The sequence below is a fragment of the Akebia trifoliata genome, chromosome 5, assembly GCF_017979445.1.
Source record: "Akebia trifoliata isolate Shusen 1 chromosome 5, ASM1797944v1, whole genome shotgun sequence".
NCBI lineage: Eukaryota > Viridiplantae > Streptophyta > Magnoliopsida > Ranunculales > Lardizabalaceae > Akebia > Akebia trifoliata.
The window spans coordinates 6,882,335-6,898,386 of record NC_141379.1 but is presented as its reverse complement, the minus strand read 5'-3'; the positions used below and the strand labels follow the sequence as shown (position 1 = coordinate 6,898,386).

The following is a 16,052-nucleotide window of genomic DNA, read 5'->3' as shown; positions in this document are numbered from 1 at the left end:
CAATTTTAATGCACATGACAATCCGAAAATTGAATTTCATTAATTAATAATTTGTGAGTTAACTCGCTGATTTTAGGATGTACGTGCAATTCAAAAATAGAATTTCTTTGATAAAAAAATTCTTTTGAGTCCACTCGTTGATTTTAATACACGTAACATTTCAAAAAGCAAGTTTCTTTGATAAAAAAAATTGCGAGTCGACTCACTGACTGTAATATACTTGGCAATTAAAAAAAAAATCAAATTTCTTTGAATAGAAATGTGTGGTTTAACTCATTAATTTAATGCACGTGACGGTTCAAAAATCGAATCTATTTGATAAAATATCATCAATGAGCCAATTCATTAATTTTGCGTATAAGATATTAATTGATTTCACTTTCTTCCAAATATGACTGAATCGATTCACTAAATTTTGGTGCCACTTAAGCCTCATCAATCATGGGATTTTATTATACGAAATTTGAGAATCCATGTAATTATTTTTAGGATTTGTTTAATAAATCTGATGCAATTTGATGATGATTGGACCCTAGTTTGATTTTTAGTCTATGAATGTTGACCGTAGGATATTTTTGGATCGTAGTAGAGACCGATCATCTTAATCAGGCGGGTTCGGTGCCTAATACCTTCCGAAACTCGTAACCTGACCCCTTACCCATCTCTCTGATCCGCGGATTGACCCATATCCATTTGGAGTTAATTTTGATTCCTAGACTTAAACTAGGCGACGACTCCATATTCTTTTAAAAATTCTCGAGATACGTAGATCGAACTCCCTATCCGCTATTTAACGGACGGCCGGGGGTCGAGACGATTTCATCTATTGATTTACACGCTTCCGCTACGTCAGTGGGGATGCCTTCATTAAGTAGAAAAAAAAAAAGTCTATCTCTTATAACACTAAAAAATAGTTTTGAAATAAAATTCAGACAAAATAAGGTTACGATCATTTGACCATATTTTGAATCTATTCGAACATTCAGATTAAATCAAATCTCTTGAATAAATGAAATCAAAGGCAAAACCTTAATCCAAAGATTTATGATTGATTTAAGGCTAAATGATTCATATTCCTCCATGCTACTTTGTCAAAACCCAAGTCTTCTATTAAACAGATGTACAAACATCCCAATTTTTATTGAATTTTTTTGCTCACCTAAAGGTCAATATGAGATTTTCATTAACCAATCACACGAACCCACCGTGTTTTGAGGGATCCCCAATTTACAAAACTAGCCTCCAATGTGTATGATCGTAAAAAAAAAAGGGTGATTTAGACATGCCATCCTAAATTTTCCTAATATTAGAGATACCCCCATAAGTTTTGAAATTGATGACATGCATCCCTTGATCTTAGTCTTCTAAATAGACTAAGGGAAAGAGATTCAAATGCCCTCATTTTCAATCTCTAACCAAAAACCTTGATTTTTCTTTTTATAACCAATCATCTTCAAGATATCCAACCTCCATGGTATATCTATTCAACTTAATCTTCAATTCATCGTTTTCTACTTAGAATTAACCCTTTACATAAAACTCTAGATTTTTCTACTCAAAATCCTATCATTTTTAATTTCTTCAAAAATGTTATTTGTTTTTTCTTCCCAAAATAAGTAATGTTCAAGCTCTTCAACTTCTAGGGTAATTTTAAGCCATCATGATGAGAGTTAAATTTTTTATCCAATAAGGTTGAAGATGATTGATTTTTAGAAGAAAAATCTGAGTTTTTTTATTAGAGGTTGAAGATGAGGGTCTTCAAGGCTTTTCCCCTTAATCTATTTAGAAAACTGAGGTCAAGGGATGCAGGTCATCATTTTCAAAACATAGGGAGGTATCTCTAATACTTAGCAAGTTTGACTCTGCCAATCGGATGGATACTCCACATGCCATGGTACGTGGCATTTTTTCCACGAGCCTACAGCTTCAAAGATACAACGATACCGCATAAAAAGTTTTCGCGCATGTATCTGAAACACTTGGTAGTTAGAAATCCAACGTCTTGCTCTTTCATTTCTAGGGTTTTATCATCCGCTTTAGCTCTTCTCAGAAGCCCTAATTTTCTGGCTTTGGATCTCTCCAAATCCATAGAAACAAGGTAATTTCAATCCCAATTTCAAGTGATCCCTCACAATGTAATTTTTTTTTTTTTTTTTGAAATTCTGTAATCGTTAGGGTTTCGTTTCAGTAATTTTTCTATCTATTTCGTCTTCAATCGTGATTTGGATTAATTTAAATGTCTAGGGTGTTCGTTGGATCAAATGACTTGAATATTTCTTGTTATAAGAATTCCTTGATCTTACGCAACTTCTGAGTTAGCCGAGTTGAAGAAAACTTAACTCGGTAACCAGAATGAGTAGATGATCACTGATTCTTGATTCCTTAGAGGGAAATTACGTTATATATTCAAGCTCATTGATTTGGATCTTCCAATGTGGGTAGATCATATGTTGTTAAAGTTTAAAGTTAAAGAGTGTTAGAATTTATGATTAAATCAAGAGAACGGCTATTGTCACACCAATTTTTGCTAACGCATCCCAACAGTGTGCAATTCTTTGGCAATTTACATAGGAATTGGTGAGGCATCAGCAAAATTTGGGGTGGCAATAGCAGCTCTCTTAATTAATTTTAATTAATTAATTAATCTAAAGTGGAAGTTATAGGAAAGACTTCCAGCCATAATTGTCCAAGTATTGTTGTTGATAAGTTCTTGCCTTTGATGTGTTAGAAGATGAATAATGAATTCTCTCGTGTGTGAAAAATGCCGTCCAGTCTGTCAGACCTTCTGATTTGATGGAGAATCACAGGCTTAATTGGTAGACTAGGGACCCCCATCCATAAATTCCTTTATAAACTTTATAACATTTTCTCGTCAAAGAAGTAGTTACTTGAAAGTTGAGATTTTGATGGGTGGTTAAGTCTCTCACAACTTGCTACATCATCCTCGGTTAGAGAATAATAAGATATGGCTAGTTAACACTAATCTATTACCCAAGAGTTTAGACATTTTAAAAGGCTTAAAAACAAAATAAAAGAATTAATTAACCAAATATATGGACAACCTTACGGGAGACTGACGTGGCATGTGGGACACATCAGTCTCCCAAGGAGACGTGCTAACATTCAATAGCATCTCCATCATTCTCTCTCCCAAGGAGACGTGCTAACATTTAATAGTATCTCCATCATTCTCATTTATTCATTCATCATCATCATCGAAGCCTTATCCCAAAAATTTATGACTGAATGAATGATTTTGTTCTACAAATCTTGATCATTAAGTAGCTTAATTTTCTATAAGCTTACTTTGGAACCTCTTACAAGGATCACATACCCATGGTTTAAAATCTTGTATTGTCTTAGAATGTATCAGATGAGGGGTCTCAGGTTTTCAACATCCTGAGACAATACAAGCATCTAATAAAAGCATTCATAGTTTTGTTTCTGATTTCCTGTGAGAGGGTGAGAGGTCCATGAGAGAGAGACAAAAGCCCCTTCCATGTTTCGTTATCTATTTGAGAAACCCCTGTGTTTTCAAAATGATGACATGCCCCGTTGACCTGGATCCTATGGAAGACTCGTTTTGAATGGATCTAACGTTTTGTTAGTATCTCAAAATTGTTTCTTTATCAAAACAAAACAAGATTTTAAACCATGAACATAACTAGATTCGGCAAAACTGTTGCACTTATTGCAACTCTTTCAGAAACATTTTGACTAATTTTAACTTTACCTTATCTGTATGGTTGCATTTTCTATTGTTTCTTGAAATTTTATTTTGATAGACACTTAATTTTTGGAAGTTGGAACAACTTATTATTCTTTTGGTTTCAATTTTTATAGGAGGTTGTTGATATCTTACTTAATCTGGAAGAGTTTGAAGCGGTGGAAGTAAGGTTTAACCCAATTATAGAAGTAACAATACAACCCTTTTCATGAATCAAATAGTAGAGTAGAGCTGATAAAAATTCTTAATAAGGAATTTACTGCCAACAGAAAATGGTGCATGGTGTGTCAGTGAGCACTTTGACAACTTCTGGAAACACTGGGGTTTATGGATCTAACACACTATGCAGAAATCATTCCAAGTTAACGAATAAATCCCAAATGAACTCTGGTTTAGAAAGACATCATCTTTGGCATCAGAGCATATTGGGATTATTTCTGACAAGTCACCGCAGTAGAATAAGGCAAAAAGGTTTGAGGGTTCAGGCTGGATGGCTGTTCAAAGGGAGTGATCAGGGGATGGATGCAAGTGCAGAGCAAAGTGAGAGCGCTAATGAGGACATATTAATATTCTTTTTCCAGCTAGACTTGGCAACTCGAGTGCAGGTAAGCCAGCTCTTATATGAGTGCTCCCACCCCTCTATTGGTTTTCTATTCTTGAGTAAGATGATTTCTAAAAGTTACATTAGCTTTAAATTGTTGCAGTTCCTTGTCTTTCGTCCTTGGCAGTTTGTAGTTTTGTATTGTTTAATTTTTGTTTCTTTGGGAAATCTGGAATGGCAGTGTGCTTTGAATATGGAGCAGTATGATATTGCCAAACAATTGAGAAACAAGCTTACTGAGGTAAATCCATCGGACTCATGCTATGTTGAGATTATTGGATATGTTACTAAAAGAAGATCCTTTTTCCAAAGAATTCCATTTGAACACTTGTCAATAATCTTAGTTTAGTGTTTCAAATTTGTTCTTTTCATATCTATATATATATCAGTGTGCTTTTTCAATCCTCTTCCTCAAAGCCTTGTATCTTTCTTTTCTTTTTACCCTCATGTTTGGTAGGTAAGTTGGTATTGGGCAGATCCCTACCTGTTTTACTAAGTTCCCAAAAAGGTGAAAAATAAAAAATAAAAAAACCTTATATTTTGGGGTATGTACACTGCCTAAAGTCATGCTCAGCTACTTTGGGAAGATGACTAACGAAACCTTTGACTAATGGAATTGCAATCAGAAGAAAATTGTCTTTTTTCCTCTTTGATTAGTACAAAATTATAATTTTATTAGGAGGCATCAAAAGCAAGGATACAAGAGTCAGGTGGAGCTGGGCTTAGACCCATAGTTCAGTTGGGTTGACACATTGCAAATCAACTTTGAGGTCGTGGGTTAAAGTCCAGCTTACCCATCCGGAAAAAAAAAAAAAACAAACAAACAAAAAAGATGAGTCAGGCGAAGCTATTGAGAGAGGGATTAATACATTCATAAAATGGCATATTTGTCTTAGTCCATTTAAGCACAAAGTCTTGAAAGTACAGCCCATGGACTCCTCAATGATCAATGTGCACCAAAATAGAAAAGTCACTTTATCATCCACAATGGATTCTCCATGTTTTCTTCCTTTTCTTCAAAAACCTTCACATTCTACCATATCAAAAAAAAAAAAAAAACCCTTGCATTCCTTTTCCTTCTAAATAGCCCCAACAAATAGGATAAGGAACTTTTTTGCCTAAATTTCCTCTCTCTTTTTTTTTTTTTCTTCTTTTTGTTATAATTTTCTTTTTCTAAATAAATGTTCCCTTCACTTGAAAGGCCTTAGTATACCAACTCTCAAAGAGGTCTCTTACCTTCATAGGAATCACCTGATGCATTTTGAAGAGCCAAGAAAAGTGACTGGAACATTCCTATCAATTATGTCTATATCATACTAAATAGTATTTTATAAAATTGATTGGAAACAAAAATCCAGTGAAGGATTAGTGCATTCACTTATTTGGTTAGTCCATCATACATCCATGTTTATGTTAGCTTTCTTGCGACTGAAGCATTGAATGGATAAGGATTAATTCTTTGTAAATGCTCTTATTGAAAGGTTGAAGCAGAGGTTATCACACAGCGGAAAGCTAAAAGGGGATCAAACTCAAAGAGTGAAGCTCAAGATAAGGCGATTAGTATTCTACGTCTACGGTGAGTTGTCCATTGCATTTTCCTTTTATCTGCTTGTTTGCCAGATATCTACTGTTCTAGTTTAAATTATTTGACGAAATTTGGGAGGTTTATTCCTTTAATTTTAGAATTTATATATTGGTTCAACTTAAGAACTGTTTCTAGGACTAGTGATTGGAGCTTCTTGGATCACCTTTTTGCCTCTTTCCTTTCAGCACAGACATGCAGAAAGCGATCGAGAATGAAAACTATGCTTTAGCAGCTGAATTGCGTGATGAAATGTCCAAACTGGAGGCAGAGTCTCTAGCTGCATCAGCAAAAGCTCTGGTATATGAACATGTGCAATATGCTTTCCGGCTGGGGCAGAAAGTGAGGCATAAAATGTTTGGTATGTTGTTGGATTTCCTCACTTCGCTACTTACAGTTTCATAGGAGGGATGGGTGGAGAGAGAGGGAGGAAGGGGAGGGGGGGATACAAAGCAAATTGTTATTTTGTCCTTGTTATCGCCCCAACCCCTGCTTTTATCCTTTCTGTGGAAAAAACTAAGAATATAAGATGTGGTTTTGTGTTGTGTGTTTTATAGAATTGAACTTGCAATATTGTCTGGCAATGCGTGGTGTAGAGCATTACATATTGAACTTGGAAGGGCCAAGATGTCTAGCATGCGTACTACTACTGGGTACAAAACTACGAGTAGGGAATCGGTGTCTTCTAGAATTTTTTTCAGTACTCAAAGATTTGGGTGGTCCCCACCCCCCCCACTCACACACACACAAATACAGTATTGGATGTATCGGAGCCAAACTGGTGTAGATTGTTTGCAAAGGAGGGACCATTGGAGGGGAATGGGGACTCCTTGCCATTCCTTGAGCTAAAAAAATCTCTGGTAGTAACCAAGTTAGATCTGGAGTTCGAGGATTACCAACACTTGTACTGATGTGTGAAACAAAGGAAACATGTTGCAATGCACTATCTATAAACAAAGAATGGACACATGCCAAAAAAATCTTGAGATATTAGCTAATTCAGTTTCATTCCCTGTTGATTTTGCATTGCAAACTATCTATAAACAGAATGGGCAAACAGCGAAAAAAAAAAAAAAAAATCATCAAATATTAGCTATTTCAGTTTCATTACCTGTTGAAAGTCAGATTGTAATTTTTTTTCTTCATCCCTGTTTCTGTGGGAGGGGTTTTATTATTATTATTTTTTCTAAACACTATTGTTTGGGTCCATTTTCTTTTTCAGCTATGAGCATTTTTGTACAAAGGTTTACAATCTCACTTCAATGCAATGTTCGATCAGGAGAAAAATCAAAACTTGTCGACCAAAATATTCTAAGACAATTTGTAACATTCTCAAAACAGTCAATGTTTATTCCAATCTCAACCAAACTGGAATGTTCTACTGAAACATTCCAAAACAGCACAAAACTTTGAACTGTGCACAAGTTCCTGAAACTACAGAATACATCTACGATATAGAAGATTTTATATGTAGATGTTCTTCATGGTGGGTCACAATTGATAAGGGCTAAACTGTGCTTTCTTGCTTATTAAGTCTTTGAAAGTTCATCACATTCTTTCAGGCTATCGAGCTGTGGTTTGTGGGATGGATCCTGTGTGCTGTGAATCAAGTTCATGGATGGAAATCGCTCATGTTGAAAAGTTGCCACGAGGGTGTAATCAGCCATTTTATCAGGTCTAATCTGCTTTCTTTGCTGGTGTCCTTGGTGTGCAATTCATAATGATTTCCTTTCAATCTTATCTATGCATCATTATTTTTATTAATTGTTGATGGTCCAACTTTTTGGTTGCTCTCCCTTTCTTGTTTTTTTATCCATGTTTGTTTTGGTGAGTTAAAATGTTTTTGGAGTGTAATATCTCATTTTGGATTAACACTCAAGTAAACAAACTCCTTTTCATAAGGAATATGTTAGAATTTTGATGTTTTTGAATACTTTTTTCTGTGTTTCTTCTGAGTTATAAAATGGTTTGGATTGTCATATTAGTGTCTTTGAGAATTTATCTCCTTGGTGATGGAAGGAAATCAAAGTTGAACTGACAAGATAAATTGAATTAGAAGCTTTAGATGCTATTACATATTTACAGATTCAGTTAATGTCTGTTATTTACAGGTCTTGGTTGATGTACGTGCGGACCCCAACCTACTTGTGGCTTATGGTAAAGTAGCAGCTGTTCAATCTTATTCTTTTAGAGAGCTGCTATTGGCACCCCAACTTTTACTTATTACACCCCAAGTTCTTAAATTATTTATCACACCTTAATTAAAGATTAGAACACACCATTCAAACAGTACAAAAATTTGGTTCAAGTTATTACACATTAGAAAGCATTATAACACTTGCAAACAACTTCAGCAGTTGTTTACAATTAGGATTTGGCTTGTATGAGAGTTTCTATTCACACCCCAACTTTTACTTATCCTCAACCATTGACTTATTTATTAAATGGGGTGCAATAAGTAAAAGTTGGGGTGCCAATAGCAGCTCTCTTCTTTTAATAGATAGTTACTTTTTCTATTTGGTGGTTCATGAACGTGTGAGTGCCCTCTACTTTTCTCTAAGCCACAGTTCCAAGGCTTCACAATTTCAGAACTAGTGTTTTGTAATATTAATTTCATCCATTCTCGGATTCCTTTTGTCAACTTTGGTGTTAATCTGCCTGTCACTGTAATGTATTCCTTATTTGTTTCTGTGCTGCAGTTCCCGAGGAGAATTTGTTAGCTCCTGATCAACCAGACAAAGTGAGTAAGAAGTTCTTGAAAACACCTAACGTACACCCGTCAACTTTCCTTCTCACCTCATGTGGGCTGTACTTTATATGTGCAGGACAGATTTGATCATCCCTATATTTCCTTCTTATTTTATGGCATGGACTCGATGGGAGATTTCATCCCTATAAAGCAATTGCGGGAGAAGTTCAACAAGCCTCGCCATGAAGTGCCCATGGATTCAGAGGATGAGGGCGGCGGAGGAAATACCTAAGGTCTGGTTCTTGATTTCCTTTTTTCTTGGAAATTAAAGTCGTAGGCATCAATTCTGTAGCACAGCGTGCATGACGCACAATGTCGGAGATGTTCAAACACATGGTATCCCGAATCAAAGTTGGCCCACATTTATATCAGCACCAGCTTTGTTGTGGGGTCTGTCCTAGTGTCCTCTTATGATTGAAGTCCCCTAAAAACCCCTTGAATGGATATTGTTGTGTAATCTGGTTTATTCGCATTACAGAACAGTTGGGATGACAAAATGTTGGTTTTTTTGTTTTTTTTTTTTTTGGAAAGGTAACAAAATGTTATTTCAGTCCTATGCATCCTACTAGACTAGCAGGCCCACAAGGCTTCACGCATATATGATGTTGGTGTATGTAAATATGATAAATAAGGGGGAATCACATTCCGTGAAATAAAGAAAAATATTGCTGGATTATCTTGTTTATAAGAGGGGAAGAAAAGAGGAATGCATGAGATGTTTATCTAGCTTTGAGTGTTCAATTTGGCAGGGACTCGAAAAATCCACTTAAGGACCTGTAAGTTCGAATTTTTGTGAGTTTTTCATCTTTTTGTTTGCAATCTAGCATTCTAGAAGAAAATTTTATTCATCTCATCAGCCTTACTTGAAAAGAGCAAGTTAACTCAGACTTGCCGGATGATGGGTGATTTGTGGTAATTCATTAAGCTTCTTTCTAGTTTAACTGAGTTTCACCTAGGAACTCTCTTGGGTTGAAGCTGACCTGGTCGCATCGTGCCTATAACTATCCAATCTTTTGGATTTCTTATTGGTTGTTCAGTTGAGATCATTGGATCAGATTGTGTTTTTTGGCCCAAATGATTTGTCGAAACTGTGCAGAGATCATGAATCAACATTGTCACTCCAATACAAAGATTTACACATACCAAAGAATCTTCATGGTTGTATAGACTTGTTAAAGTTTCATGATCACAAGCAGAGTGATCAAACCCATGTCTCTTATGTACAACACTGCACCTTATTGGCTACAAAACACCAAAATGGGATTCAACTGCCGAATCTCTAATTGGCTGATTCCGAACTATGAATAGTTGGACTACAATTTCGATGGTCAATCTAATGTACAATAGATTCACATTCCGCATCCCTGCTGATCTAACTCAATCATGCTATACCCGGGCTGCTTTCTCAAACCTCTCTCTTTTGCGATCACTCTTAGTCTGGCCATTTCATTCCATTTGCCAGCTTCAGCATATATGTTAGACAACAAAGTGTAAGCACCAGAGTTTTCAGGCTCTAACTGCAAAAGCTGCCTTCCCACAATCTCACCCATCTCAGTATTCCTATGAACTCTACAAGCAGAAAGCAAAGCAGCCAATGCAGAAACACTCTCTCTTGAGGGAAGGCACTTCACAAGATTGTAAGCTTCTTTGAGCCGACCTGCTCGCCCCAATAAATCAACCATGCAACTGTAATGTTCTTCACGTGGAACCATAGAATGCTTGGAAACCATGGAATGGAAAATTTGTTGGCCCACTTCCACCAGACCCGTGTGGCTGCAAGCGGACAGTAACGACGTGAAGGTTAACTCATTGGGTTTAATCTTTTTCTCTTGCATCCGATCAAACAATTCGAGTGCTTCTATACAGTAACCATGCATCCCGTATGCTGCAATCATCGTATTCCATGAGGCCAGATCACGTCCGATTGAATGCTCAAACAGAGCTTTTGCCATGTCTAACCTACCAAATTTTGCATAAGATGTAACCAGAGAATTGATGAGAGGGATTTCTTTCTCCAATTCAATCCGATACACGTGACCCTGAACTTCCCTTGTTAGTTTTAAACACCCAAGCTGAGAAAAAGCTTGAACCAAATTTATTAGGGTGATGGAATCGGTTTCTACACATTCTAATTGCATCAGCCGAAACAATGCTACACCTTCATCAGCATGCCCATGATGTACATAACCCATCATCATTGATGTCCAAGACACCAAGTCTCTACTCGTTATCCCATCGAAGACTTGCCTCGCAATGTCAATGCACCCACATTTTGCATACATGTATAGAACCTGATTCACTATTTCAATATTCGACTCGAACCCATATCTCACTATGTACCCATGGACCCATCTTCCTTCTCTTATGTCCATTAAATCTGCATATGCGGATAGAATGCTCAGAAAGGTCGCCGGGTTAGGTCTGACGCCTGCTTCGACCATCACATAGAATGTCTTAATGGCCTTATCAGCAAACCCACTCTGAAGATACCCTGCGATCATCACATTAAACAAGATAACATCCCTTCTCTTCATCCCATCAAAAACTGACCTTGCTTGGTTTATGTTGTTGCATTTAGAGTACATATCAATCATAGCGGTGGTTGCGACTAGATCCAGATGGATTCCCAATCGAATTATGTAACAATGGATGCACTTGCCTTGAACCAAGCATTTCAAATCTGCACAACCCAAAAGCCCATTTGCTAGAGTGATCAAATCTGGAAAGAAATTTGCTTGTACCATTTGATAGAAGATTTCCAAAGCTTTCGAGCTCCGCCCAATTTGAACATGGCCTGCGATCAATGCATTCCAAGAAGCAACACTTCTTATATTCATTCTACTAAAAATGGATGTCGCCACATCCGAAGCCCCACATTTTATATACATATCCAAGAGACTTGTCTCAAGAACTTCATCGAAACAATCAAAGTGTCTTCTAATAGCATAGCCATGGACTGTTCGACCCTCTTGGATTACTTCTAACTGGGCAGCTACCTTAAGCAAGCTCACTAGAGTTACTCGATTTGGATCCAACCCGTCCTTCTTCATACACCCAACAATTCTAAAAGCCTCATAAGCGCGTCTATCAGAAATCTGTGCATACCCAGTAACCATCGCCGTATAAGCAACCACATCTCTATTGAAAATTTCCTCAAACACTTCTCTTGCATCCTCTATATCGCCATATTTTGAGTATAAGCCAATAAGTGAAGAACCCACGAATCCATCCGTATCTTTCCCAAATTTAAAAGCATCAACATGAATTGCTCTTCCAAATTCTATGATCCCAAGTTCTATACAACTCTTTAAACTAAATGTAAGAGTTGAACTATCCACATTGATGTTTTGCTCCTTCAAATTCAAATACAGCCTTAGAACTTCATCGAAATGACCGGATCTGAAATACCCAACAAGGATTGAATTCCAAAGAGATAGATTCCTGTTAATAATTTTACTAAAAATCCATCTTGATTCAGCTAAGCAATCGAAGCTGGCGTAGCAATTTAGAAGCTTGGAACCAAGGTAAATGTGGTTTTCGAGTCCGAAAGTGATAGAGCAAGCATGAAGCTTTCTCAGAGAATTGATACCTGGGCAGTTTTCCAAGTAAGAAATATATCTCTCGGAAATGGGTAATTCTTGATAAACTGACTTTTCTTCGCTTGAATTGCAGAGAAGCCTATAGAGTGTACAAATGGGTGGAAGAGTGAGAATTTTATGGGTTGCAGAACAAAACCCAGAGAGAAAAATAAGCATTTTTTTTATCTGAATTTCATGGGAGATTCTTGGAGAAACTGATGGGATTTCTATTCAAATTTCAAAGAGTTCCCTCTGTAACGTATAGTTCTTGGCAAGAACAATAAATAGTTGGGTGCTTTAGACATACCCCTCCACGTTTTAGTGAATATTAGAGATAGGCCAGAATTTTCAAATTGATGACATGCCCCCTTGACTTTGGTCTTCTATGAGAAATCAATAGAAAATGCCCTAAATGCACTCATCTTCAACCTCTAGCCAGGAATCCTTGTTTTTTCTCCCCAAAACCGCCTTCTTCAACCTCTAGGGCAAAACTTTTTACCCTTAACCTCAGCCTTGAGGTTCTATCTCCTTCAACCCTCAAACCTGAAGAACAAGATTGGATTTTCGGGAAGTGAAAGATGATGGATTCTTGGGTTAAAATATTAAGGTGTTTCTACAAAAGGTTGAAGATGAGGTTTAATGGTTAAAATAATTTTCAGGTCCAATGGCATTGCTGAACACTGTCGTCTACCAAGAAACCAGATTCATGAGTTTCACTGTTACATTAGCAATGTCATGGAAAACAGGCCAATCACATATCAAATGCACTCCCTTTAAATATTTATTTAGAATCATCTGTCCCACACTTACTATAAGAAATCAAATGTCATGGATGGTCTTGTAACACTACATACAATATACACAGAAGACAGACATACTGTGGAGATCAAAATTGCAAAAGGTTAATGTTAACAAGAACCTTATTGATGAATCTGAGTTTCTCCTGACCTATAATCTCTATATTTTCACTTTGTGTTACAATTTAAAACATTCGTGATGCAGGAGACCTTTTGCATGAACTTGGTGCCAGTGTAGAATAACATTCATTGAGAGGAAAGTTCTGCGTCAAGGAATCATGCTCAACTTGTCAAAAAGGTTCCTACAAGGAGACTTCCATGGCATTGTGCAATGCACCGTCTCCTTTGTAGAGTATGCAAGACATGCCCTTGAAACATCTTTCATCGATTCCAGATCCGCATCGAGGTTGATAGGGCTACATTCCTTCACAAGAATTTATAGAGAAGAAAACAACCTTACCAAGTGCAATCCTGAGCACATTTGTGGTGATAACCATGACCCTAACTCCACAAACACCTCTCTGAAGAATGTACCTATCGAAGAGATGCCACTCTCAAGTCAGAAAGATCACTATCATCCCTGTCCACCAAGCTACACCCAGGGAATTTGCTCAATCCTCTTTCCTTCATCAACTCCCTCATCTCATTGACCTTATCCCATTTTCCAACCAAAGCATAGAAGTTCGATACGAGCACATAGTACCCCGCACTATTAGGCTTCAACTCTAACATCCTACTTGCCGCTATCTCTCCGAGATCCAATCTTGAATGGAGTGTGCATCCATGGAGCACAGCACCCCATGCTCTAACATCCGCTTGAACTGGCATTCTCTCTATAAACTCCAACGCCTCTATGATCCTGTCAGCTCGAGAGAGTAGATCAATCATACATACATAATGTTTCATGGAAGGTACAACATGATACTCTTGACACATGGAATCAAAATACTTCCATCCTTCCCCGATCATCCCCGTATGGCTACAAGCGGATAAAATGCTTGTGAAGACTACTTCATTAGGCTCCAAGTTCTCCTTCAACATCTCACCAAAAAGTATGAGCGACCCATTGACATCCCCATGCATGCCATATCCAGCCATCATGGCACTCCATGTCACTGTGTTCTTCTCTCCCATCTCATCAAAGACTCTTCGAGCACATCCAAAGTCCCCACATTTAGAATACATGTTAAGAAGTGCGGTACCAACATGTATGTTGGATGATAACAAACCTTCCTTTGTAGCATAAGCTTGAAGTGCACAACCAATCCGAAGAGCACCTAAGCTAGCACACGCCGAGAGGACACTCACCAATGTGACAGCATCAAGTGCAAAATAGTACCTCATTCGACGAAAGAATATGAGGGCTTCATAAGCATACCCATTTTGGGAGTACCCAGTGATCATCGAATTCCAAGCAATCACGTCCTTGTTCGAAATCATGTCGAATACATAACTAGCTTCTCCAATTCTATGACATTTTGCATACATATGCACGAGAGCATTACTCACAGTTACATCTTCCAACCCTAATGTAATCCCAAGACCATGAACTGACCTACCCAAATTCGAATTGCCCACTTGAGCACATGCAGAAAGAATGCTCGCTACAGTAACAGAATTGGGGGACACACTTGCCCATCTCTTGTCGGTAAACAGCATCAACGCTTCATTGGGTAAATTTCTTTGCGTGTACCCGACAATCATGGTCGTCCATGGGACCATATCAGCAGTAGTTAGCTCATCGAATACCAGCCGAGCATCGCTAACTGCACCGCACTTTGCATACATGTCTACTAGTGCAGCTACTATGAAAGAATTCAATTCATTACCCATTTTGATTATATATCCATGAACCCACTTTCCTTGATGTAAAGTATCTAATTTTGTACATGCCGTGAGTAAGCTCCCCATAGTAAAATGATTAGGTTCAATCAAACACTGTTTCATCTTATTAAATAGAACCAACCCTTCTTCTGAACAACTGTTCTGTACATAACCCACGATCAATGAAGTCCACGAAACCACATTTTTATCGGAAATTTCATCAAACATAAGACGAGAATTGTCGATCTCTCCACACTTAGCATACATATCGACAAGACCCGTAAGTACGAAACTATCAGGACTCCCCACCTTAACAATCTGGCAATGTATTTCCATCCCTTTTTCTATATCATAAAGCTCGGTGCACGCTTTCAACACAATTGAGAAAACAATGTTGTCGTTCTCTCTTAGGCATTGTTTCATACAGTTGTAGAACATTACAATTTCCAAGTATAAATCATTCAAAAAATACCATCTGATCATCACTTTCCACGAATAGAAATCTGGGTTTCGTATCTGATTGAAAACCAAGCGTGCCCATTTGACGTGCCCGAATAAACCATACAAACTAACTAATTTAGTTTGGCAAAGAAGGTCATGTGTTAGGCCATGAAGGATAAGGAGGGCATGGATTTTCTTGAGAGAACTGATGTTGTTGCAGAGGCCCAACAGAGAAAACATGGGGTTTGAAGAGATGGAATGGATTGAAGCTATGGTTTTATCGATTTCGAAAGGTTCTATAGGTTTTTGGAGGGTAGTTTTGGTAAAATTTCTCCAACGGAGGTCAGAGTTGCCGATGCGTGGGAGATGTCTCTGTAAAATAGGGATCAGTTTCATCTTCTTCTCATCTGGCTATGGATATCCTTTTGAGAATCATTCCCGCCATTTTCTTGGTTTTGGTGAACATGATAGCCGTTGTAATTGAAATTTTTTAGATGCTCCACCTGTGACGCTTGGATATTAAACAATTTTGGCTGACTTTCCAAGTTCTAATAAGGAACACATTGATCAGGGAAAAAAAAACTTTATGCCATAAAATTTAGATAGCTGCTATTTAAATCCCAACTTTTACTTATTACAACTCAATTAAAAACATGGTTTTAAAACTCGGTTTCGCATCTCGTCTCATCCAGGCCCGATACGGAGTTGTCTCGGATGAGTTTTCTGATACGTTTGAGACATCTCATTTAAAAA

General features: G+C 37.5%; 3 protein-coding genes across 8 annotated transcripts; 1 reads left to right on the top strand and 2 right to left on the bottom strand.

The window, feature by feature from the left end:
• Positions 1–1,948: 1,948 nt before the first annotated feature.
• LOC147401319 (uvrB/uvrC motif-containing protein) lies at positions 1,949–9,340 on the top strand. Of its 6 annotated transcripts, none has more exons than XM_086442545.1 (10): positions 1,955–2,098; positions 3,844–3,891; positions 3,997–4,332; positions 4,510–4,569; positions 5,810–5,904; positions 6,099–6,271; positions 7,473–7,585; positions 8,022–8,067; positions 8,610–8,650; positions 8,736–9,340. In XM_086442545.1, the coding sequence occupies exons 3-10, from the start codon at positions 4,000–4,002 to the stop codon at positions 8,889–8,891; spliced, it is 1,017 nt and encodes a 338-aa protein (XP_086298671.1). In that variant the 5' UTR covers positions 1,955–2,098; positions 3,844–3,891; positions 3,997–3,999; the 3' UTR covers positions 8,892–9,340. The 6 variants fall into 6 exon arrangements, with proteins under 6 accessions (XP_086298675.1, XP_086298676.1, XP_086298671.1 ...); XM_086442546.1 differs by having other exon boundaries at positions 3,844–3,896; XM_086442544.1 differs by having other exon boundaries at positions 3,844–3,915.
• A 395-nt stretch (positions 9,341–9,735) lies between these two features.
• On the bottom strand, positions 9,736–12,850 carry LOC147401318 (pentatricopeptide repeat-containing protein At4g21300-like). The gene has a single exon (XM_086442542.1). The coding sequence runs from the start codon at positions 12,412–12,414 to the stop codon at positions 10,009–10,011; it is 2,406 nt and encodes an 801-aa protein (XP_086298668.1). The 5' UTR covers positions 12,415–12,850; the 3' UTR covers positions 9,736–10,008.
• Positions 12,851–12,993: 143 nt separating this feature from the next.
• LOC147401317 (Pentatricopeptide repeat (PPR) superfamily protein) lies at positions 12,994–15,893 on the bottom strand. Its single transcript, XM_086442543.1, has one exon. The coding sequence runs from the start codon at positions 15,693–15,695 to the stop codon at positions 13,569–13,571; it is 2,127 nt and encodes a 708-aa protein (XP_086298669.1). The 5' UTR covers positions 15,696–15,893; the 3' UTR covers positions 12,994–13,568.
• Positions 15,894–16,052: the final 159 nt, after the last annotated feature.

Coding starts and splice junctions, on each gene's coding strand:
- LOC147401318 (XM_086442542.1), bottom strand. CDS start 12,414: ATGCTTATTTTTCTCTCTGGGTTTTGTTCTGCAACCCATAAAATTCTC.
- LOC147401319 (XM_086442545.1), top strand. CDS start 4,000: ATGGTGCATGGTGTGTCAGTGAGCACTTTGACAACTTCTGGAAACACT. Junction 7,586..8,021: donor GTAATCAGCCATTTTATCAG/GTCTAATCTGCT, acceptor TGTTATTTACAG/GTCTTGGTTGATGTACGTGC. Junction 8,068..8,609: donor CAACCTACTTGTGGCTTATG/GTAAAGTAGCAG, acceptor TCTGTGCTGCAG/TTCCCGAGGAGAATTTGTTA.
- LOC147401317 (XM_086442543.1), bottom strand. CDS start 15,695: ATGAAACTGATCCCTATTTTACAGAGACATCTCCCACGCATCGGCAAC.